The sequence below is a fragment of the Scyliorhinus torazame genome, chromosome 19, assembly GCF_047496885.1.
Source record: "Scyliorhinus torazame isolate Kashiwa2021f chromosome 19, sScyTor2.1, whole genome shotgun sequence".
NCBI classification, from domain to species: domain Eukaryota; kingdom Metazoa; phylum Chordata; class Chondrichthyes; order Carcharhiniformes; family Scyliorhinidae; genus Scyliorhinus; species Scyliorhinus torazame.
The window spans coordinates 46,516,046-46,540,426 of record NC_092725.1 but is presented as its reverse complement, the minus strand read 5'-3'; the positions used below and the strand labels follow the sequence as shown (position 1 = coordinate 46,540,426).

At 47.1% G+C, this 24,381-nt stretch overlaps 1 protein-coding gene across 2 annotated transcripts in view; it reads right to left on the bottom strand.

The window, feature by feature from the left end:
- Positions 1 to 24,381, bottom strand: part of tmem178bb (transmembrane protein 178Bb) — a 742,373-nt gene that overhangs the window by 461,260 nt on the left and 256,732 nt on the right. For both annotated transcript variants that reach the window (XM_072484242.1, XM_072484241.1), the window contains exon 2: positions 12,486 to 12,599. In XM_072484242.1, the coding sequence (XP_072340343.1) occupies positions 12,486 to 12,599 (114 nt within the window). The remainder of the gene's footprint in view (positions 1 to 12,485; positions 12,600 to 24,381) is intronic.

Here is a 24,381-nt window from a genome sequence, read left to right as displayed (position 1 = left end):
GAGACCAGCGAGGGCAACAGTGAATAGTTACGCAGTGCCATTGTCTGAAGTGACAATGAGATGCACAAGGGTTTCTGCTGCAGAAGGGGGTGAGACGAGAATGGAAAAAGGCAACGTTAGGGAAGTGGAGGTAGGTGATCTTCACCATGGTGGTGAAGACATAGAGTTGGAAGCTCGGCCGATGCTCAAACGGGATGCCAAGGCTGCCTCGGTCATGCCGGACAGTGGCAGAGTTGGGTAATGGAATTGGGGACTAGGATTCAGGATATGTAGCAGGTGGGATTCTCCAGCCCCCATGCGGTATGTTTTGTGCTGGTGGAGGCGGATAGGCATTGGCCGCTGGCAATGTCTTCCGGTCCCGCCGATGTCTAAGGTGTTTTTGGTGGCTTTCCCATCCTGCTGCCAGGGATCCCACCATGAAGGGTCATCTTTCGCAGGTCCGGAAGATCCTGCTGGTGGGAAGGACCGGAAAACTGCAACTAACGGCTCAGTGCTACCGATGTTTAACTGGAACAAGGCTTCTGCTCACCCAAGGTAGAGTAAGATTTTACTCTGTGAAAACCCATCCAGGTGCCCAGGGTCACATTCAGGCCCTGGGTGTCATACAAAAGCTGAGACAACAAGAGGTAGAGTGAAGGTTTTGAGTGAGGTGGTGGTGAGATAGAGCTGGCTGACATCAACGTGCATGTCAAAACTACTGAGTTGTTTATGCTCAATGTTACCAAATGACAGCCTGCAGATGATAAATAAGATGGTACCAAGGATTGAAGCGTGAGACGGCATTAGAGATGAGGGTGCAAAGCCTTTTTAGGTGATTCTCTGGCTCTGGCAGGATAGAAGAACATGAACAAAGGAAGAAAGGCTTTGGAGGAAAGAAGTAGCACCCTCGCCATTCTGCACCCCCCCCCCTCCCAACCTCCCCCTCACACACACACACACGCACACACACAGTCGACAACCCAGGCCTCACTGGAGCTAAAAAGAGTGCCTTACGTTGAAATAAAAACAATTATAAATGAATGAAGACCAGGTTGGCTACAGTGAACTGGGAAAATAGATTAATAGGGAAATAAGCAGTAGAAGATATTTAAGGAGGTATTTAAACAATCCAAACAATGGTGTATTATGTTGAGAAAAAAGAAAGATGCATCACCCGTAGCTATCTAAGGAAGTTCAGAATCCTACCAAATTGAAAGAACAGATACAACGCTGTGAAGATTAATTGTCAGTCAGATGATTGGGGAAACATTAGAAACTGGGATTGGGAAACATTAGAATTCTTTGAGACAGGATCTACTCCCAACTTGATAGAGTTTTTCGAAGAGGTCACAAAGATGATTGATGCAGGTAGGGCAGTGGATGTTGTCTATATGGACTTCAGTAAGGCCTTTGACAAGGTCCCTCATGGTAGACTGGTACAAAAGATGAAGTCACACGGGATCAGGGGTGAGCTGGCAAGATGGATACAGAACTGGCTAGGTCATAGAAGGCAGAGAGTAGCAATGGAAGGGTGCTTTTCTAATTGGAGGGGTGTGACTAGTGGTGTTCCGCAGGGATCAGTGCTGGGACCTTTGCTGTTCGTAGTATATATAAATGATTTGGAGGAAAATGTAACTGGTCTGATTAGTAAGTTTGCAGACGACACAAAGGTTGGTGGAATTGCGGATAGCGATGAGGACTGTCAGAAGATACAGCAGGATTGAGATCGTTTGGAGACTTGGGCGGAGAGATGGCAGGTGGTGTTTAATCCGGACAAATGTGAGGTAATCATTTTGGAAGGTCTAATTCAGGTAGGAAATATACAGTGAATGGTAGAACCCTCAAGAGTATTGACAGTCAGAGAGATCTAGGTGTACAGGTCCACAGGTCACTGAAAGGGGCAACACAGGTGGAGAAAGTAGTCAAGAAGGTATACTGCATGCTTACCTTCACTGGCCGAGGCATTGAGTATGAGAATTGGCAAGTCATGTTGCAGCTGGAAAGAACCTTAGTTAGGCCACACTTGGAGTATAGTGTTCAATTCTGGTCGCCACACTACCAGAAGAATGTGGAGGCTTTAGAGAGGGTGCAGAAGAGATTTACCAGGATGTTGCCTGGTATTAGCTATGAGGAGCGTTTGAATAAACTCGGTTTGTGCTCACTGGAACAACGGAGGTTGAGGAGTGACCTGATAGAAGTCTACAAAATTATGAGGGGCATAGACAGAGTGGATAGTCAGAGGCATTTTCCAAGGGTAGAGGAGTCAATTACGAGGTGGCATAGGTTTAAGGTGCGAGGGGCAAGATTTCGAGGAGATGTACGAGGCAAGATTTTTAACACAGAGAGTAGTGGGTGCCTGGAACTCGCTGCCGGAGAAGGTGGTGGAAGCAGGGACGATAGTGACATTTAAGGGGCATCTTGACAAATACATGAATAGGATGGGAATAGGGGGATACGGACCCAGGCTTGGAGGGCTGAAGACAGTTCCTGTGCTGTACATTTCTTTGTTCTAAACCAGCAAAGGATGACGAGCAAGAAATGAAGAGGGGGAAATTAGAGGATGAAAGTAAACTAGGAAGAAATATAAAAACAGTCAGTAAGAGCTCCTACAAGTAAAAAGGAAGGGAGTAGCTAAAGTATACATTGGTCCTTTAGAAGATGAGCCTCGGGAATTAATAATGGGAACAAGTTAATGGTAGAGGATCAACAAGTATTCTTGTATCTGTCTTCACAGTGGATGACATAACATCCAAGGATAGTAGAAATCAAGAGGCAAAAGGGAGGAAGAATATTAAAACAATCCTGATTACAGGAGGAAAAAATGCTAAGAAAACTAATGGGACTAGGGTCCCCTAGACCTGACGTCCTCCATCCTAGGGTCACAAAAGAAGTGGCTGTAGATATGGTTGATGCAATGGTAGTAATCTTCCAAAATTCTTCAAATTCTGGAAAGATCCGAGTGAATTCAAATGTAGCAACTCTATTCAAGAAAGGAAAGGGTACAGAAAGCAGGGAACGACAGACCAGTTAGCCATTCAAGAATTTAGGACACTAAAATTGGTTTTGTGAAAGGGACATCGTGATTGACAAATGTGTGAGAGTTTTTTGAGGATGTAACAAGCAGGGTAGATAAAGGAGAACCAGTAGATAACAACCAAAAAACAGAGCCTGGTTTTGGGCAAGTATAGCAGGGTGTTTCTCAGTGCTGGCCTTGGTTGGGAAAGCCCTGCAGAGGCCGCACTTACCTCACTTCCTGCACTGACGAGTTGAGCTTGGCCGCGACCTCCAGAACCCCCAATGCCATTACCTTGATCATTACCTCTTAGGTGGTTCTTGAGCCCTTCCCCCCCCCCCCACCTCTTAAGGGCAAGGCACCCCAGACCCAACCCCTGGCATGGGCAACCCAGCACCTTGGCACTGCCAGCCTGGAACCCTGGCAATGCCCCAGCCATTCTGGCAGTGCCATCTGGGCACCCTGGCAGTGCTAGGGTGGCACTGTCAGGTTGCCCAGGTCACACTGCCAAGGTGTCAGGCTGGCAGTGCCAACGTGCCAGGATGGCTGCTGGAGTGCCAGGGTACCACCCTTCCCAGAGCCCGACCATCCGGGGGCCGCCGTTGACCTGGGATACCCCCCTAGGTGCCATTACACCTGGTCCAAGTTTGTGTGGACCAGTGCTAAATGGCACCATAGTGACATCTCCCAGGCACCGGCATTTGATCTCGTGAGGCATTCCAAGCGTCGCAAACAGCATCGAGACAGGTGCGACGAGGCCGTTCGATGGCACCTGTAGTGTTTATGGATTTCCAAAATATATTCGATAAGGTACGACATAAAAGGTTATTACACGAGATAAGAGTTCATCGTGTCGGGGGTGATATATTAGCATGGCGAGAGGATTGGCTGGCTAACAGGAAACAAGAGAGTTGGAATAAATAGGTCATTTTCAAATTTTCAAACTGTAACAGGGGAATCAGTGCAGGGCTCTCAACTATTTACAATCCATATAATAGCTTGGATAAAGGGACAGGGTGTATTGTAGCTAACTTTGCTGATGACACAGAGATAGATTGGAAAGCAAGTTGTGAGGAGGGACAAAAGGGATAAAGGTAGGTTATCCCTTCGAGCTGGTGCAGACTCGATGGGCCGAATGGCCTCCTTCTGTCTGTAAATTCTATGATCTATGATCTATGATCTTAAGTGACTGGGCAAAAACTTGTCATGTGACGCATAATGTGGGAAAATGTGGCATGAAGTATAGAACAGCTGTATTACTTAAATGGGGAGAAATTGCAGAATGCTTTGGGACAGAGTGATTGGGGTGGCTTTGTCCATGAATCACAGAGAGTGAGCATACAGGTGTAGCAAGTAATTAGGAATATCAAAGTAGACAAGTCTTGTGACACCATAGGGGCATTGGTGAGACCGACCTGGAGGGCTGCACGGTGGCACAGTGGTTAGCACTGCTGTCTCACAGCATCAGGGATTCGGGTTTGATTCCAACCTTGAGTGAACGTGTGGTGTTTGCACGTTCTCCCTGTGTCTGTGTGGGTTTCCTTCAGGTGCTCCGGTTTCCTCCCACAGTCTAAGGATGTGCAGGTTAGGTGGATTGGCAGTGCTAAATTAACCCTTAATGCCCTAAGATGTGCAGGTTAGATGGAGCTACAGGGTTATGGGGATAGAGCAGGGGTGTGGGCCTAGATAGAGGGTTGGTGCAAAATCGATTGGCTGAATAGCCTCCTTCTGCACAGTTTTGCTCTCCTTACTTAAGGAGAGATATACTTGCATTGGAGGCAGTTCATGGAAAGTTCACTCGGTTGATCCCTGGGATGAAGAGGTTGTCTAATGAGGTTGGGTCTACACCGATTGGAGTTTAGAAGAATGAGAGGTGAACTTACTGAAACCTAAGATCATGAGGGGACTCGACAAGGTGGGTGAGGGGACTCGACAAGGTGGGTGAGGGGACTCGACAAGGTGGGTGAGGGGACTCGACAAGGTGGGTGAGGGGACTCGACAAGGTGGGTGAGGGGACTCAACAAGGTGGGTGAGGGGACTCGACAAGGTGGGTGAGGGGACTCGACAAGGTGAGTGAAGGGACTCGACAAGGTGGGTGCTGAGAGAGTGTTTCTTCTTGTGGCGCAACCTAGAACTAGTGGACATCATTTAAAAATAAGAGGGCGCCCATTTAACTTGCAGCTGAGGAGGAATTTCTTCTCAGAGGCACATTAATCTTTGAAATTCGTAACCCAGAGAGCGGTGGAAGCTGAGTCATTGAACATATGGCTGAATTAGACGGGTTTTGGACCTTCATGGGAGTCAATGGTTTAGGGGTTGAGACCACAGTTAGATCAGCAATGATCTTCTGGATGGGTGAGCAGGCTTGACGGGCCCAATGGCCTACTGTTGCTTCTTGTAATCTTATGTTCTGTAATCATGTTCTACCAATCCTTCCCGTTGGAATTTTTTCACAAGATATTAAGAATGTGTCTTTCTCTTTGTGACGCGAAACAGGATATTAGTAAGACCGAGCTGTCTGAAGGATAGATGGAAGCTTCTCACTAACGTAAATCTTTAAATGGTCAATTATTTCACATTCCTCTCCATTGCATTCGCCAAACCAGCAAGATAATTTGATTAAAAGGCTCCCTGTGTCAGGTGTGTTCTTCTTGCAGTGGGTGTTAGGGCACTGCGATGCATATGAACCAGAGGCCCACGTCGGCCATTTCTGACTTTGTGGAGGGTGTGAACACTGCCTCTGGAGGTGAGAGGGACGGCACTGGCTTGTAACCTGGGAGAAGAGCAGTTTACCAACCAGACAACCAACCAATCAGTTATTAATAACCAAACAACAATACTGTCCAAAAATAAATCCCCTACTGATGACATCACAGGCTACTTGTGGTTTTGTTCGGTATAAAAATGGATTTTGTGCCGGTGCTATGCCTGGTCACCTCTCAGGAGTTGGGCTTTAACAGACTTGGCCATTTAAATGTAGCTGGGATCCGAATAGAGTGATACACATTCAGAAATTGTACACAGCCTCCATGAAAGGCCCGGCCTGGGCTGTTTATTTCAGCTGTTCAGCTTAAGTTAGCTGTTAGCGATAACCAGTGTAACAATATGGATCTTCTGTCGACTTCTCTCCCTCTGTCTCTCTGTCGGTCTCTTATCTCCAAATGTCACCAGCTTCCTCTTTCTCTGTCTTTGTGACTCCCTCCCGCCCTCTCTTTCTGTCTGTTCTCCCTGTGTGTGTGTCTCTCTCTCTGCCTACTTCTGTCTCTGTATCTGGCTCCCCACCTACCCATTGGCTATGTTCTTTGCCCAATATCTTCAGCAGTCCCAGGCTCAGAACTGTGGGGAAATACTTCATTATCTTCCGAGAGGCAGTGCTCAGGATCATTAAACAAACATTTTAAAATTAAAAAATTTTTTTTTTTTAGAATACCCAATTCATTTTTTTTCCAATTAAGGGGCAATTTAGCGTGGCCAATCCACCTACCCTGCACATCTTTGGGTTATGGGGGCCCCACGCAAATACAAGGACAATGTGCAAACTCCACACGGACAGTGACCCAGAGCCGGGATCGAACCTGGGACCTCGGCGCCGTGAGGCCCCAGTGCTAACTCACTGCGCCACCGTGCTGCCCTATCATTAAACAAACATGCGTTGAACCTGGAATTTTGATTTGGGAGAAATTTGAAACAATGAATTGAGAATAGTACGCAACTTTAAAGTATGTTGAATTAGGTATGTCTCTTACGACTGATAAATCGCATGGTATGGTACGGTAAGGGGCAGGACGGTAGCACAGTGGTTAGCATTGTTGCTTCACAGCACCAGGGTCCCAGGTTCGATTCTCAGCTTGGGTCACTATCTGTGTGGAGTCTGCACATTCTCCCCGTGTCTGCGTGGGTTTCCTCCGGGTGCTCCGGTTTCCTGCCATAAGTCCCGAAAGACATGCTGTTCGGTAATTTGGACATTCTGATTTCTCCCTCAGTGTACCCGAACAGATGTTGGGAGCGTGGCAACTAGGGGCTTTTCACAGTAACATCATTGCAGTGTTAATGTAAGCCTGCTTGTGCCAATAATAAAGATTATTATTATCAAACAGTGGGCCTGCAACCATACCAGCGACCATTGACCGCTGCACGTTAACAGGATCCATGTAGGCTGGTGACGCCAAAATTAAGACACAGAGCTTTCCTTGATTGTGAGTTTATTGACTTGTTCAGTCTCACAGCTCTCCCCCCACTTAACCCAGTGTCCCAGCTGTCCCCTATTTGTACTCTTTTGAGTACATTAAATTTAATAAATAAAGGGGGACAAATCAACAAAGGATCAAATTCTACACTTTTAGTTGAACAAAAAAAAATCAATAAATGAGAAGGGGTGACAGCATCTGGTGGGGCACTGTTACTAAAACATAACATCAAAATAAAACTTACAAAATCAACCCCAGTGTCATTCCTGGGAGTGACAATACACCCGAGCTATCCCATGTTATACTTTCACAAAGACAATTACTACCCACAACCTATTTCTCTCGAACTTAACAATGCCATTGGCAAGACATTAACATTTTTAACACACTAGACCAGTATTTTATTCTGGTACGTCCAATATCTACTGTAATGGTAATGTTGCTTTAAGAATATTCTAGAATCATGGCAGACGTTACATTGGATATCACTGCGTGAAATTCAGAGTGAGCAGATTAGAACATAGAACATACAGCACAGAACAGGCCCTTCGACTCCACTATCACAGCAGGCAGTCCATTCCACCCCCTAACCACTCTCTGAGTAAAAAATCTACCTCGGACATCCCTCTTATATCTCCCACCCTGAATTTTATAGTTATGCCCCCTTGTAACAGCTACAGCCACCCGAGGAAATAGTCTCTGAACGTCCACTCTATCTTTCCCCTCATTATCTTATAAACCTCTATTAAGTCGCCTCTCATCCTCCTCCGCTCCAACGAGAAAAGTCCCAGCTCCCTCAACCGTTCCTCATAAGACCTATCCTGCAAACCAGGCAGTATCCTGGTAAATCTCCTTTGCACCCTTTCCAATGCTTCCACATCCTTCCAATAATGAGGTGATCAGAACTGCACATAATACTCCACATGTGGTCTCACCAGGGTCATGTACAGTTGCAGCATAACCCCGCAGCTCTTAAACTCAAGCCCCCTGTATAAGCCTTCTTCATGGCTCTATCCACTTGAGTGGCAACCTTCAAAGATCTGTGGACATGAACCCCAAGATCTCTCTGTTCCTCCACATTCCTCAGAACCCTGCCGTTGACCCTGTAATCCGCATTCAAATTTTTTCTACCAAAATGAATTACCTCGCACTTATCAGGATTAAACTCCATCTGGCATTTTTCGGCCCAGCTCAGCATTCTATCAATGTCTCTTTGCAGCCTACAACAGCCCTCCACCTCATCCACTACTCCACCAATCTTGGTGTCATCAGCAAATTTACTGACCCACCCTTCAGCCCCCTCCTCCAAGTCATTGTATAAAAATCACAAATAGCAGAGGACCCAGCACTGATCCCTGTGGTACACCGCTGGTAACTGGTCTCCAGTCTGAAAATTACTGGAAAATTATAAGCCAGTTACTTATCCAATTGGCCAAATTTCCCTCTATCCCACACCTCCTTATTTTCTTCATGAGCCGACCATGGGGAACCTTATCAAAATCCTTACTAAAGCCTTACTAAAATCCATGTATACGACATCAACTGCTCTACCTTCATCTACACACTTAGTTACCTCCTAAAGAATTCAATCAAATTTGTGAGGCAAGACCTACCCTTCACAAATCCGTGTTGCCTATCCCGGATTAAGCTGCACCTTTCCAAATGGTCATAAGTCCTATCCTTCAGGACCTTTTCCATTATCTTCCCGACCACCGAAGTAAGACTAAGTGGCCTATAATTACCAGGGTCATTCCTATTCTCTTTCTTGAACAGAGGAACAACATTCGCCACTCTCCAGTCCTCTGGCACTATCCCCGTGGACAGCGAGGACCCAAAGATCAAAGCCAAAGGCTCTGCAATCTCATCCCTTGCCTCCCAAAGAATCCTTGGGTATATCCCATCTGGCCCAGGGGACATGTCGACCCTCAGGTTTTTCAAAATTGCTAATACATCTTTCCTCAGAACATCTACTTCCTCCAGCCTACCCGCCTGAATCACACTCTCACCCTCAAAAAATGGCCCCTCTCCTTTGTGAACACTGAAGAAAAGTATTCATTCAACGCCTCTCCTATTTTTTCTGACTCCATGCAAAATAAGATACACGCTGAATATAAAGGTAGACAGTAGAATGGTGGGTGAGATTCAGCTATCGCACTGCACGCGACACGGAGCCATGCACCACGGGTGAATGGCGGGCAAAGCCCAAATTAGGCCTGGGTCGTGGTGCCCAGAACGATCTCGATCACACCATCGCTGGCCATGATCAAGATAATGATATTTATTAGGCTCATTTAACTATGCTGAAGCTACATTCACTCACCACCCGGTGACTCGGTGGTGGAGTCACCAAACACATTGGCAAGGCTTTAACCGGGCGTCGATTAGTACTGGTCCGGACAAGCAGAGACTAGTCATGATGGCCACTTAGGGTCTAGGAGGCCATTGGAGCTCCCCCGGGCGGTTGGCGACAGGGTAGCTCAGTATCCTGTCACTACCCCGGCAGTGCCAACCTGGAACTGCCAGGGTGCTGAGGCACTTACTGGGTGCCAGACTGGCAGTGCAGGTTGGCGCTGCCAAGAGTCGGGGTCTGAGGGGGAGGCCTATGCCATGAAAGGGGAGTGAAGGGGGTATGAAAGGTAGTTACATAGACCATACAGTGGAGAAGGAGGCCAATCGGCCCATCGAGTCTGCACCGACCCACTTAAGCCCTCACTTCCACCCTATCCCCGTAACCCAATCTAAGCTTTTTGGTCACTAAGGACAATTTATAATGGCCAATCCACCTAACCTGCACGTCTTTGGACTGTGGGAGGAAACCGGAGCACCCGGAGGAAATCCACGCAGACAGGGGAAGAACATGCAGACTCCGCACAGACAGTGACCCAGTGGGGAATCGAACCTGGGACCCTGGCCCGGTGAAGCCACAGTGCTAGCCACTTGTGCTACCGTGCTGCCCTCTGTGGTGGGGGGGATGGATGAAGTGGGGATACTAAAAGGGTGGGGCTCCCAAAAGAGGAGTGTGGCGGCCTGAAACAGGGTAGGGTCCCTCAGCAACCCTTTATCGTGGTGTCCTCACCTGGTTGGGGGAGAGGTGATGCGCATGTCTGGAGGGGGTGGCATTGCCCGTGGGTGAGAGCGTAGGGGACCCTCAAGCTCACTTAGAGATAAGGGCATCCTTTCGAAATGGTGGTCCAATCTCTGAGAAGTCAGTCTCCCCGGCGAGTTAAGCTCCCAACTGAACAAAATTCTAAACGTGGGCTAGACTGTGGGGAAACCGAGGAGAAACTCCCCAAGGCCCCAAAAAATGACTCAGAGCCAGATCTAACCAAATTGCAACAAAATCTCGTGTCGAGCGGGTTTAGCTGGGTGGTCCCTGGCGCTTGCAGTGCCGGGAAACACCACGTTATCGAATGGAACTTGGTCGAAATCTGGGGCCTCAGCAGGGAACGCCCTGCCGAGGATGCACTTAGTCCCGTTTCCTGTCCTGAGGAGCTGCGCTCGCCGGAACTCCTCAGTGCAGGAGGCGATCGGGACGCCATTTCTAAATGGAACCCTGATCTCTTGACTCCCCCAATGTGACCTTCAGATCACCCAAGCATCTATAAGAGGGTCCTCGGGCCCTCTCACCCCACTAACATAGGCAGGGCACCCGCAGGCCTGATCCCCAGCGCAGGAAAAGTGCCAGTCGGGCACCTTGGCACCACCATCCTGGCACCCTGGCAGTGCCCAGTGTCAGCAGGCAGTGTCAGGATACCAGGCTGGCAGGACCAAGTTTCCCAGGTGGCACCAGCAGTGCCAGGATGCCACCCAGCCCAGAGGTCAACCACTTGAGGCCTCCGATATCCTGGCAGACCCCTACAAGTGCTGGTCCGTCTAGTCCTTGTTAGTGGGCACTAGTACTGAACAATGCTTACCTGAGATCTCCAAGGTGAAAGGGTTAGATTCCAGGGCCTCGGTAGATCAGGCGAGCTGCATTTTAGAGCGAGACTAAAGGTGGGATTCTCCGTCCCGCCAGACTCTGTTGCGGCATGCCTCCTCTGGCAGCAGGATTCTCCGTCCCGCCAGACTCTGTTGCGGCATGCCTCCTCTGGCAGCAGGATTCTCCGTCCCGCCAGACTCTGTTGCGGCATGCCTCCTCTGGCAGCAGGATTCTCCGTCCCGCCAGACTCTGTTGCGGCATGCCTCCTCTGGCAGCAGGATTCTCCGTCCCGCCAGACTCTGTTGCGGCATGCCTCCTCTGGCAGCAGGATTCTCCGTCCCGGCAGCTGGCCAATGGGGTTTCCCATTGTGGCCACCCTCAAGCTGTGGGGAAATCTGCGGGCATGAGTGTGCTACAGGCAAAGCGGAGGGTCCCATCGACAGAGAATCCTGCCCTCGATGTCTGACTCTAATAAGTAGATTTGCCAAATACTGATCCCGCCCGCAATGGGCAGGTTTCAGATCGCAAGGTCTCACAAGATCCCATTAGATCTCGCAAGGCATCGCGAGCCGGTTGATTCCAGAAGAGGGATCTGACGGCATCTACAGGTCTAGCCCACATCTGCCTGAACGGGGTGCAGCGTGGCCAATGGATCCCTCCCTAAGTGTGGCTAAATCCAGGTCTGGATCTCACCTAAAAAGCCCGCCAACCGCACCCAAAATGGCACTTTGAAATTTTTGGGCCGAATCGCACCCGTTAAGTTGTAAACTTCAAGCTTTTTTTTTAAAATTCCAATTAAGGGGCAATTTTAGTGTGGCCAATCTACCTACCCTACACGTCTTTGGGTTGTGGGGGTGAGACCCACACAGACGCAGGGAGAATGTGCAAATCCACATGGACAGTGACCCGGGGCCGGGATCGAACCCGGGTCCTCAGCGCTGTGAGGCAGCAGTGCTAACCACTGCGCCCCCGCCGCCCTTTAAGCCTCAAGCTTAAAGCTCACTCGTGTTTGTGAAGAGAGACATTGATTACAGACAGTACAGCAGGGTACTGAGAAGGAACATGATAGCTTCCAACCAAAAAACTGCGAGATTATTGAACATTGCTTCACCTCAACACAGCACAATCCCCACGTCCACCCAGATAACATTGACAGCATTGTGAGATCAATCGAGTCAACTCACCGATCCCTATTAGAACATGGAACATGGATATTCATCAAACCGGCCTCATTTTGTCTCACCCTCACCCCCACTCATTTCATACAACTTAATGACCTGTAGAAATCGACTTTGTACGAACAAGCCACCGAAACGCAGCCCAGTATTCCCATCGAATCAAATGGCCCCGCTAAGGGAGAGGTTATTAGGAGAGATTCGAGACTTACGCAAGGAGTGCCACTCATCTTGTCGGATGGTTTTCGTGATGTTGTATGAAAGATTTTTCGGAAGGACTGCTGAGGAGTAGTGATATTTGATTGGTGTACATCTGTTTATCACACCTGAGGGGAGGGGGAAAAACAAAGGTGTTAGGGACATTTGACAAGAAGACTATACATCACATCATCATGTACAGATCACTCACTTTATTACTGTGAGGTTACGGCCTCTGTCTTCCTCTTTGGCTCTCACTCTCTCTCCCTCCTCCTCACACGGTCATTCTCTTTTTCTCTCTCTCTGTCTCCCCATCTCTATTTTCTTTCTCGCTATACATCCCTCCTTGTCTGCCATTCTTTCTCTCAAACTCTGTCCCCTCACGCTTCCCCTCGAATTCTCCTCCCTCACACTTTCTTTCGCTCATTTTCTCTCTCTCTCTCCATCTGTCAATCTCTCTGGTTCATCCTCCCATCTCCTCTGACCATTTTCCCAGTACAAGACATGCCAGAATGAAAGGTAACGATTATAACGGAGTCAAAATAGCGAACAGGGCTTCTTCCTGGGGGATTCTCCGACTGAACGCTGGTGACTTCAGTGGAAACACCACAAACTCACATGAACAGGGGTTTGCACTGAACTTCTGCCAATGTTACATGGGGCTAAATAAATTCACCCCCAAAGGGGTTCTTCCACCCTGGTTCTCTCTCCCTCCAGAAGCCCTCCTCATTAGCTGGGGTAAACATAGACTCCTGACATGAGGGACAGAATCTTCTGCTCTCTCTGGTGGTTAGTTTGGCAGGAGGAAGGGTATCTGTTTATATGGGATGGTGGAGTAACAGAACTCTGTCACCTCCCCACTTCTGCCAGAACTAAATTCTAGACAGGAAGGCCATTGGTCAACTGACCCACCCAGCCAGCTATTGAAGCCCTTAAATGGCCAATTAAAGACCACAAAAGGGTCTCACCCTGCCGCCGCTGCAGGTTGTCCTGTTGCCATATGGTGGTGCACGACAGCAGTTTTTCAGCCAGATTGTCACCTCCAGTGGGAGTAGATGGGATAGGGGTGGTTCCCCTCAATCAAAGACACTCAATGCCTGATCGAGAGACCGGATATTGGAAATAGGGTCCGAACGGACATCGCGCAACAATCACCAGGCAGGAATGTTCCCTTCCAGTCGGGGAACACTTCAGCAGTCAAGGGCATTCAGCCTCTGATCTCCGGGTAAGCGTTCTCCAAGGCGGCCTTCAGGACCCGCGACAACGCAGAATCGCCAAGCAGAAACTTATAGCCAAGTTCCGCACACATGAGTGCGGCCTCAACCGGGACCTGGGATTCATGTCGCATTACATTCACCCCCCACCATCTGGCATGCAAAATCCTACCAACTGTCCGGGCTTGACACAATTCACACCTCTTTAACCTGGGGTTACCCCATCTCTGGATCTGTAAAGATTTAATCACCTGCTAATGGTCGCATTCCAAGCATTGTTTGGCATCTTTGAATTTGTCGATATATATGTTTCTGGAACATACCTCTTCATTCACCTGAGGAAGGAGCAGCGCTCCGAAAGCTAGTGACATCGAAACAAACCTGTTGGACTTTAACCTGGTGTTGTAAGACTTCGTACTGTGCTCACACCAGTCCAACACCGGCATCTCCACATCACATCTGAAGTCAGAGGAGGAGCAAACACCTTTGTCTGGTGATCTGCACCATTCTCCTGATGCAAAACCCACCTGGGCAGGACTGGAACCAATGTCCTAGCTTTTGCTAACACTGTTGGGGAAGTTTTAAACTAATGTGGCAGGGGGATGGGTACCAGATTAGGAAGTTAGAGGTCAGTAAAGAGGCAGCAACTAAAGCCAGTAAGGTACTAGATAATAAACTCAATGTGACTAAGGGGAAGAGTAGACAGGGAAGAGATGATGAACGCAAAGGGACAGGTGATCTGAGGTGCATTTGTTTTGATGCGAGAAGTGTAGCAGGTAAGGCAGATGAACTTAGGGCTTGGATTAGTACCTGGGAATATGATGTTGTTGGTATTACTGAGACTTGGTTGAGGGAAGAGCAAGATTGGCAACTAAATATCCTAGATGCTTCAGGAGGGATAGAGAGGGAGGTAAAAGGGGTGGAGGAGTTGCATTACTGGTCAGAGATGATATCACATGGAGGCATTATGGAGGATTCGAGCACTGAGGCAATATGGGTAGAGCTAAGAAATAGGAAGGGTGCAGTAACATTGTTGGGACTTTACAACAGGCCTCCCAAAAGAGAGCGTGAATTAGAGGTACAAATATGTAGACAGATTATAGAAAAATGTAGGAGCAATAAGATGGTCATGATGGGAGATTTTAACTTCCCCAACATTGAATGGGACTCATGTAGTGTTGGAGAGGTAGATGGAGCAGAATTTGTAAAGAGCATCCAGGAGAGTTTTTTTGAGCAGTATGTAAATAGTCTAACTCGGGAAGGGGCCATACTGGACCTGCTATTGGGGAATGATCCCGGCCAGGTGGTTGAAGTTTCAGTCGGTGATTACTTTGGGAATCACAATTCCGTAAGTTTTAGAATACTCATGGACAAAGGCGAGAGTGGTCCTAAAGGAAGAGTGCTAAATTGGGGAAAGGCCAAGTATAACAAAATTCGGCAGGAGCTAGGGAATGTGGATTGGGAGCAGCTGTTTATGGGTAAATCCACATTTGAAATGTGGGATTCTTTTAAGGAAAGGTTGATTAGAGTGCAGGACAGACATGTCCCTGTGAAAATGAGGGATAGAAATAGCAAGATTAGGGAACCATGGATGACGGGTGGAATTGTGAGCCTAGCTAAGGTGAAAAAGGAAGCATACATAAGAACTAGGCGACTTGAAACTGATGAAGCTTTGGAGGAATATCGTGAAAGTAGGACAAATCTCAAGCACGCAATAAAGAGGGCTAAAAGGGGTCATGAAATATCTTTGGCTAACAGGGTTAAGGAAAATCCCAAAGCCTTTTATTCGTATATAAGGAGCAAGAGGGTAACTAGAGACAGGACTGGCCCACTCAAAGACAAAAGAGGGAATTTATGCATGGAGTCAGAGGAAATGGGTGATATTCTTAATGAGTACTTTGCACCGGTATTCACCAAGGAGAGGGACATGACGGATGTTGAGGTTAGGGATGGATGTTTCAATACTCTAGGTCAAGTCAGCATAAGGAAGGGGGAAGTTTTGGGTATTCTAAAAGGCATTAAGGTGGACAAGTTTCCAGGTCCGGATGGGATCGATCCCAGGTAACTGAGGGAAGCGAGGGACGAAATAGCTGGGGCCTTAACAGATATCTTTGCAGCATCCTTGAGCACGGGTGAGGTCCCGGAGGACTGGAGAATTGCTAATATTGTCCCTTTGTTTAAGAAGGGTAGCAGGGATAATCCAGGGAATTATAGACCTGTGAGCTTACGTCAGTGGTAGGCAAACTGTTGGAGAAGATACTGAGGGATAGGATCTATTCACATTTGGAAGAAAATAGACTTATCAGTGATAGGCAGCATGGTTTTGTACAGGGAAGGTCATGTCTTACAAACCTAATAGAATTCTTTGAGGAAGTGACAAAGTAAATTGATGAGGGAAGGGCTGCAGATGACATATACATGGACTTCAGTAAGGCGTTTGATAAAGTTTCCCATGGCAGGTTGATGGAAAAAGTGAAGTTGCATGGGGTTCAGGGTGTACTAGCTAGATGGATAAAGAACTGGCTGGGCAACAGGAGACAGAGTATTGGTGGAAGGGAGTGTCTGAAAATGGAGAAAGGTGACTAGTGGTGTTCCACAGGAATCCGTGCTCGGACCTGTTGTTTGTGATATACATAAATGATCTGGACGAAGGTATAGGTGGTCTGATTAGCAAGTTTGCAGATGATACTAAGATTGGTGGAGTTGCAGATAGTGAGGGGAACTGTCAGAGAATACAGCAATATATAGATAGATTGGAGTATTGGGCAGAGAAATGGCAGATGGAGTTCAATCCAGGCAAATGCCAGGTGATGCATTTTGGAAGATCCAATTCAAGAGCGGACTAAACGGTCAATGGAAGAGTCTTGGGGAAAGTTGATGTACAGAGAGATCTGGGAGTTCAGGTCCATTGTACCCTGAAGGTGGCAACGCAGGTCGATAGAGTGGTCAAGAAGGCATACAGCATGCTTGCCTTCATCGGACGGGTATTGAGTACAAGAGTCGGCAGGTCATGTTACAGTTGTATAGGACTTTGGTTCGGCCACATTTGGAATACTGCGTGCAGTTCTGGTCGCCACATTACCAGAAGGATGTGGATGCTTTAGAGAGGGTGCAGAGGAGGTTCACCAGGATGTTGCCTGGTCTGGAGGGTGCTAGCTATGAAGAAAGGTTGAGTAGATTAGGATTGTTTTCGTTGGAAAGACGGAGGTTGAGGGGGAACCTGATTGAGGTCTACAAAATTATGAAAGGTATGGACAGGGTGGATAGCAACAAGCTTTTTACAAGAGTGGGGGTGTCAATTACAAGGGGTCACGATTTCAAGGTGAGAGGGGGAAAGTTTAAGGGAGATGTGCGTGGAAAGTTTTTTACGCAGAGGGTGGTGGGTGCCTGGAACGCTTTGCCAGCGGAGGTGGTAGAGGCGGGCACGATAGCATCATTTAAGATGCATCTAGACAGATATATGAACGAGCGGGGAACAGAGGGAAGTAGATCCTTGGAAAATAGGTGACAGGTTTAGATAAAGGATCTGGATCGACGCAGGCTGGGAGGGCCGAAGGGCCTGTTCCTGTGCTGTAATTTTCTTTGTTCTTTGTTCTTGATTTCACTGTGTTATTGTTAAGGGGCATGGTGGATATGCTGTGAACCAATGTGCCGTTGTGGTCTCCTCACTTACAGGGTTGACTTAGCTTAATTGGCTGGACATTTGGTTCGTGATGCATCGTGAGGCCAAAGCATGGGTTTAATTCCCGTACTGGCTGAGGTTATTCAGCCTTATCAATCTTGTCCCTCATCTGAGGTGTGGTGATCCTCAGGTTAAATCACCCTCCCTCCCCTCCCACAAAACACGCACACATCAGGGTGTCCCAACCCCCACCTTATTGAACCCCCCCATGAGAAATCCCCACCAAAGACCTCACCAGAGACCCCCATATCAGAGACCCCCCCCAAAGACCTCCACCAGAGACCCCCATACCAGAGACCCAACCTCTAAATCAGAGACCCCCCCTCCCATCAGAGACACCCCCTTATCGGAGACCCCCATTACAGAGACCCTCAGTACAGAGACCCCCTCCCATTAGAGATGGCGGTGGGTGGCGGAGAATTTCCCCCACCGCCCCATTATCTGATGTTCAGTAATCTTGAGAACTGAGAGTTTCAACCCTAGTGTTGCAGTTTGAGTGGTTGAAGTTAGTTTTTAAAATCCGTAAACAAGATGCTGGAATCAGTTAAAATGAGCCCGAAGCAGTAGGATTGCTGTACAGGTAAGGCCATTTCACTCTTGAGTTCCATCATGGTCTTTGCCCCATCGAGCCTATACCTGACTCCAGTTCCACCTGGCCTACACAGCACCTGTGTCAAACCAGGAGCCTCACCATCACATTCTCAAAGCAATTAGGGATAGCCAAGAAATGCCAGACGTCCGAGTGACGGCCACATCTCATGAATGAATTAATAATAAATTGGACAGGTTCTACAACAGATGGGTGATTGGCTCCATCAGATTGGTGCGCAGGTAAGGATTATATACATGAACTCAGATCAGGTTGATATTCATTCACCCTCGCACACAGAAACATACACACACTCACACCACTCATATGGACACACACTTAGATTCATTCGCTCACACACACACACACATTCACTGGCACTCACGCACAAATTCATTTAAGTACACACACACATTCTCTCATACATGCAATCACAAATACAGACACACACGCACACATTCACTCCCTCCACCACCAATGCACAGTGGCTGCTGTGTGCACCATCAACAAGATGCACTGCAAGAATTCACCAGGTCTCTTTGGATAGCACGACCACTACCATATAGAATGACAACTGCAGCAGATATCTGGGAACTTCATCATCTGGAGGATCTCCTCCAAGTGATTCATGATCCTGACTTGGAAATATATCGCCGTTCCTTCACTGTCACTGGGCCACCTTGAAGCTCCCTCCCTAACAGCACTGTGAGTACACCTACACCTCAAGGACTGCAACGGTTCAAGAAAGGAGGTCACCACCACCTTCGCACGGCCAATAGGCATGGGCAATGAGTGCCGGCTTAGCCAGCGAAGTCCACATACCATAAAAATGAATTTTTAAAAATTCACACACTTCTGCACTCACACACACACTCATTCAGATGCACACATGTTCACTCACACACATACATGACAGGTCCAGAGAAGGTTCACAAGAATGATCCCTGGAATGAAGAGATTGTCATATGAGGAGCAGTTGAGGACTCTAGGTCTGTACTCGTTGGAGTTTAGAAGGATGAGGGGGGATGTTATTGAAACTTACAGGATACCGTGAGTGGACGTGGAGAGGATGTTTCCACTTGTCGGAAAAATTAGAACACACACACACTCACTCACTCACACGGACACACATACATATATATTCTCTCACATGCACACACATATACATTCACTCACTCACACACATATACATTCACTCACACGCACACACATACATTCACTCACATGCACACACATTCACTCACTCACACACATCTTCACTCACTCACAAACATTCACTCACACACACACCTTCACTCATCACACACACATTCACACACACACACACACACACACACACCTTCACTCATCACACACACATTCACACACACACACATTCACTCACTCATATGTAGGTTCACACACACGCATACACATCCACTCACTCTCGGACACACAATCACTCACTCACACACACAATCACTCACTCACACACAATCACTCACACGCACACACATTCACTCACTCACATACACACACATTCACTCACTCACATGCACACACATTCACTCACTCTCACACACACATTCACTCACACACGCACACACATTCACTCACTCTCACACATTCACTCACTCACACACACATTCACTCACTCACACACATTCACTCACTCCCACACACATTCACTCACTCACACACATTCACTCACTCACACACACCTTCACTCACGCACACATTCACTCACGCACACACACACACATATTCACTCACTCACACACACACATTTTCACACATTCACTCATTCACACACACATTCCGTCACTCACACACATTCACTCACTCACACACACACATTCACACACATACACCTTCCCTCACTCACGCACACATTTACTCACTCACACACACACTATCACATTCACTCGCTCACACACACCTTCACTCGCTCACACACACACACCTTCACTCACTCACACACACATTCACTTACTCACAAACATTCGCTCACTCACACACACATACACCTTCACTCACTCATACACACATTCACACACACACACATTTACTCACTCACATGTAGGTTCACGCACTCGCGTACACATCCACTCACTCTTGGACACACAATCACTCACTCACACACACAATCATTCACTCACACACACAATCACTCACTCACACACAATCATAGAATCATAGAAGTTTACAGCATGGAAACAGGCCCTTCGGCCCAACCAGTCCATGCCGCCCAGTTTTTACCATTAAGCTAGTCCCAGTTGCCCAAACTTGGCCCATAACCCTCGATACCCATCTTACCCATGTAACTATCTAAATCTTTTTTAAAAGACACAATTGTACCCGCCTCTACTACTACCTCTGGCAGCCCATTCCAGACACTCACTACCCTCTGAGTGAAGAAATTGCCCCTCTGGGCCCTTCTGAATCTCTCCCCTCTCACCTTAAACCTATGCCCTCTAGTTTTAGACTCCCCTACCTTTGGGAAAAGATGTTGACTATCTATCTACCTTATCTATGCCCCTCATTATTTTATAGACCTCTATAAGATCACCCCTAAGCCTCCTACGCTCCAAGGAAAAAAGTCCCAGTCTATCCAGCCTCTCCTTATAACTCAAACCATCAAGTCCCGGCAACATCCTAGTAAATCTTTTCTGCACTCTTTCCAGTTTAATAATATCCTTCCTATAATAGGGTGACCAGAACTGCACACAGTATTCCAAGTGTGGCCGTACCAATGTCTTGTACAACTTCAACAAGACGTCCCAACTCCTGTATTCAATGTTCTGACCAATGAAACCAAGCATGCCGAATGCCTTCTTCACCACCCTGTCCACCTGCGACTCCACCTTCAAGGAGCTGTGAACCTGTACTCCTAGATCTCTTTGTTCTATAACTCTCCCCAACGCCATACCATTAACTGAGTAGGTCCTGGCCTGATTCGATCTGCCAAAATGCATCACCTCACATTTATCTAAATTAAACTCCATCTGCCATTCGTCGGCCCACTGGCCTAATTGATCAAGATCCCGTTGCAATCCTAGATAACCTTCTACACTATCCACTGTGCCACCAATCTTGGTGTCATCTGCAAACTTACTAACCATGCCTCCTAAATTCTCATCCAAATCATTAATATAAATCACAAATAACAGTGGACCCAGCACCGATCCCTGAGGCACACCACTGGTCACAGGCCTCCAGTTTGAAAAACAACCCTCTACAACCACCCTCTGCCTTCTGTCGTCCAGCTAATTTTGAATCCAATTGGCAACCTCACCCTGGATCCCGTGAGCTTTAACCTTCTGCAACAACCTACCATGCGGTACCTTGTCAAAGGCTTTGCTAAAGTCCATGTAGACAACGTCTACTGCACTTCCCTCATCTACCTTCTTGGTCACCCCCTCAAAAAACTCAATCAAATTTGTGAGACATGATTTTCCACGCACAAAGCCATGCTGACTGCCCCGAATCAGTCCTTGCCTCTCTAAATGCTTGTAGATCCTGTCTCTCAGAATACCTTCTAGCAACTTACTCACACACACACAATCACTCACACGCACACACATTCACTCACTCACACGCACACACATTCACTCACTCTCACACACACACATTCACTCACTCACACATTCACATTCACTCACTCACACACACATTCACTCACTCACATGCACACACATTCACTCACAAGCACACACACTCACTCATACAAACACACATACATTCACCCATACACGTACATTCACTCTCTCACACGCACACATTCACTCACTCACACACACACATTCACTCACAAGCACACACACTCACTCATACAAACACACATACATTCACCCACACACGTACATTCACTCTCTCACACGCACACACACATTCACTCACACGCACACATTCATCCACACACATTCACTCACTCACACTATCACATTCACGCACACACACTATCACATTCACTCACACACACTATCACATTCACTCACTCACACACTATCACATTCACTCACACACACACTATCACATTCACTCACTCACACACACTATCACATTCACTCACACACACTATCACATTCACTCACACACACTATCACATTCACACACACACTATCACATTCACACACACACTATCACATTCACTCACACACACTAACACATTCACTCACACACACTAACACATTCACTCACACACACACTATCACATTCACTCACACACACACACTATCACATTCACTCACGCACACTATCACATTCATCCACACACATTCACACAATTCACGCACACATTCACTCACACACTATCACATTCACACACACACACACTATCACATTCATCCACACACATTCACACAATTCACGCACACATTCACTCACACACTATCACATTCACTCACACACACTATCACATTCACTCACACACACACACTATCACATTCATCCACACACATTCACACAATTCTCGCACACATTCACTCACACTATCACATTCACACACACACACACTATCACATTCACACACACACTATCACATTCACTCACACACTCACATTCACTCACAAACACACATTCACACGCACACTATCACATTCACTCACACACACTATCACATTCACACACAGACATTCACACACACTATCACATTCACTCACACACACACTAACACATTCACACACACTATCACATTCACACACACTATCACATTCACACACACACAGTATCACATTCACACTCACTCACTATCACATTCACTAACACACTATCACATTCATTCACACACACTAACACATTCACTCACACACAATATCACATTCACACTAACACATTCACTCACACACACTAACGCATTCACTCACACACACTATCACATTCACACACACTATCATATTCACTCACACACACTATCACATTTACACACACACAATCACATTCACACTCACACACATTATTGTCATATTGGGTGCTCTGCTACACAGACGAACCAACACGGTTGCAGATGGTACAACTCTGTTTTATTACTATCATTAACAACATCTGTAAACTTATTTCTGTGGTTCGTTCATTACCCTTTAACCTGTGGACCCAGCCCTAACACTATGTTGGAGAGGCACTCAGCACATGGTGAATGTCTGAGTGGCTTGCTGTGAGCTCTGTGCCCTGAGCTGTCTCCTGCTGGAATGCGCGGGAACTGTGGTGTTCCCGTTTTATAGTGCGTGTGTCCTTGCTTGTGATTGGCTGTGATGTTGCATGTGCGTTGATTGGTCCATTGATCTGTCCATCAGTAGGTATGTGTGTTTGCACCATGATGTTTATCTGAATATCATGACAATTATCACATTCACTCACACACACATTCACACACACACACTATCGCATTCACTCACACACACACACTAATGCATTCACTCACACACAGTCACACACACGCAAACAGTAAAGATGAAAAAGAAAATTCTCCACTGACATCAGAAAGAATTAAAAATAATTTCAGGGGGCTGTTGGAGAAATGCTGGAATTTTCTGTTACAAACCAACAAAAACTCGATGCTTAATTATTTAAAGAACTTTTAATTATTCCTCACTGTAGTTTTTTCATTAAAATAGACATAAACATGCCATCTCCCTTTGCCTTCCTTACTTCGTCCCTCACGAGCATACTCATCAACACAGCTGCATCAGGGATTGCCTTGGCAGAAATGCGGCTTCCGATACTTTCTGGAAGCTTCCAATAATCTTCCACATATGAGCCAGGATGCACACAAGTGTAACAGTCCTTGTCAATGCGCCAACTTTTCATGACAGCTCCTTCAACGGAAAATAGCAAAAGGCAGCCTAATGTCCCTACACAGCACAACACAGCCCAATGTGCCCTGATGGGGCACTGCTATCAGGCTGCTGTTTTATAGGTGCTTATCATCTTCCCAAATCAGGCAGCAGAAGACACTCTGTGATTCACACATTTTATTCTTTATACTCCAGTTCAACATAAGCATTAATTTCCAATCTTCCCTTCTGGATCCTCTCCTTGTGCAGAAACCTCACCCGGCTGGGAAAGAAGCCAGTTCTTACAGACAGGTTTCAATGACTATTACCTGCTCTCAAGTGACTGAAACAAGCGCTGGTTTACTCTAAAAGGGACCAGCATTTCTGAGACTGTCACTTGGACTACATAAGGCAACTCTATTCAGCCAAACATTCCTGATCTGTCATTCTGACTTTCCCCAAGTAATCATTGGTAATCACTGGCTGGGATTCCCGAAAGCCAGTCAGAGGATATATGCGGGCGGAATTTCCCGTTCGGCTTGTCCCCGCCACGATCCCCCCTTCCGCCAATGACGTAATGAGGTTCCCACCATGAAAGGTTGGAAAGCCCAATACCAGACATTATCACCTGATCATTGGGCTTCCCCAATCTATTATCCACATACATTAGGATTA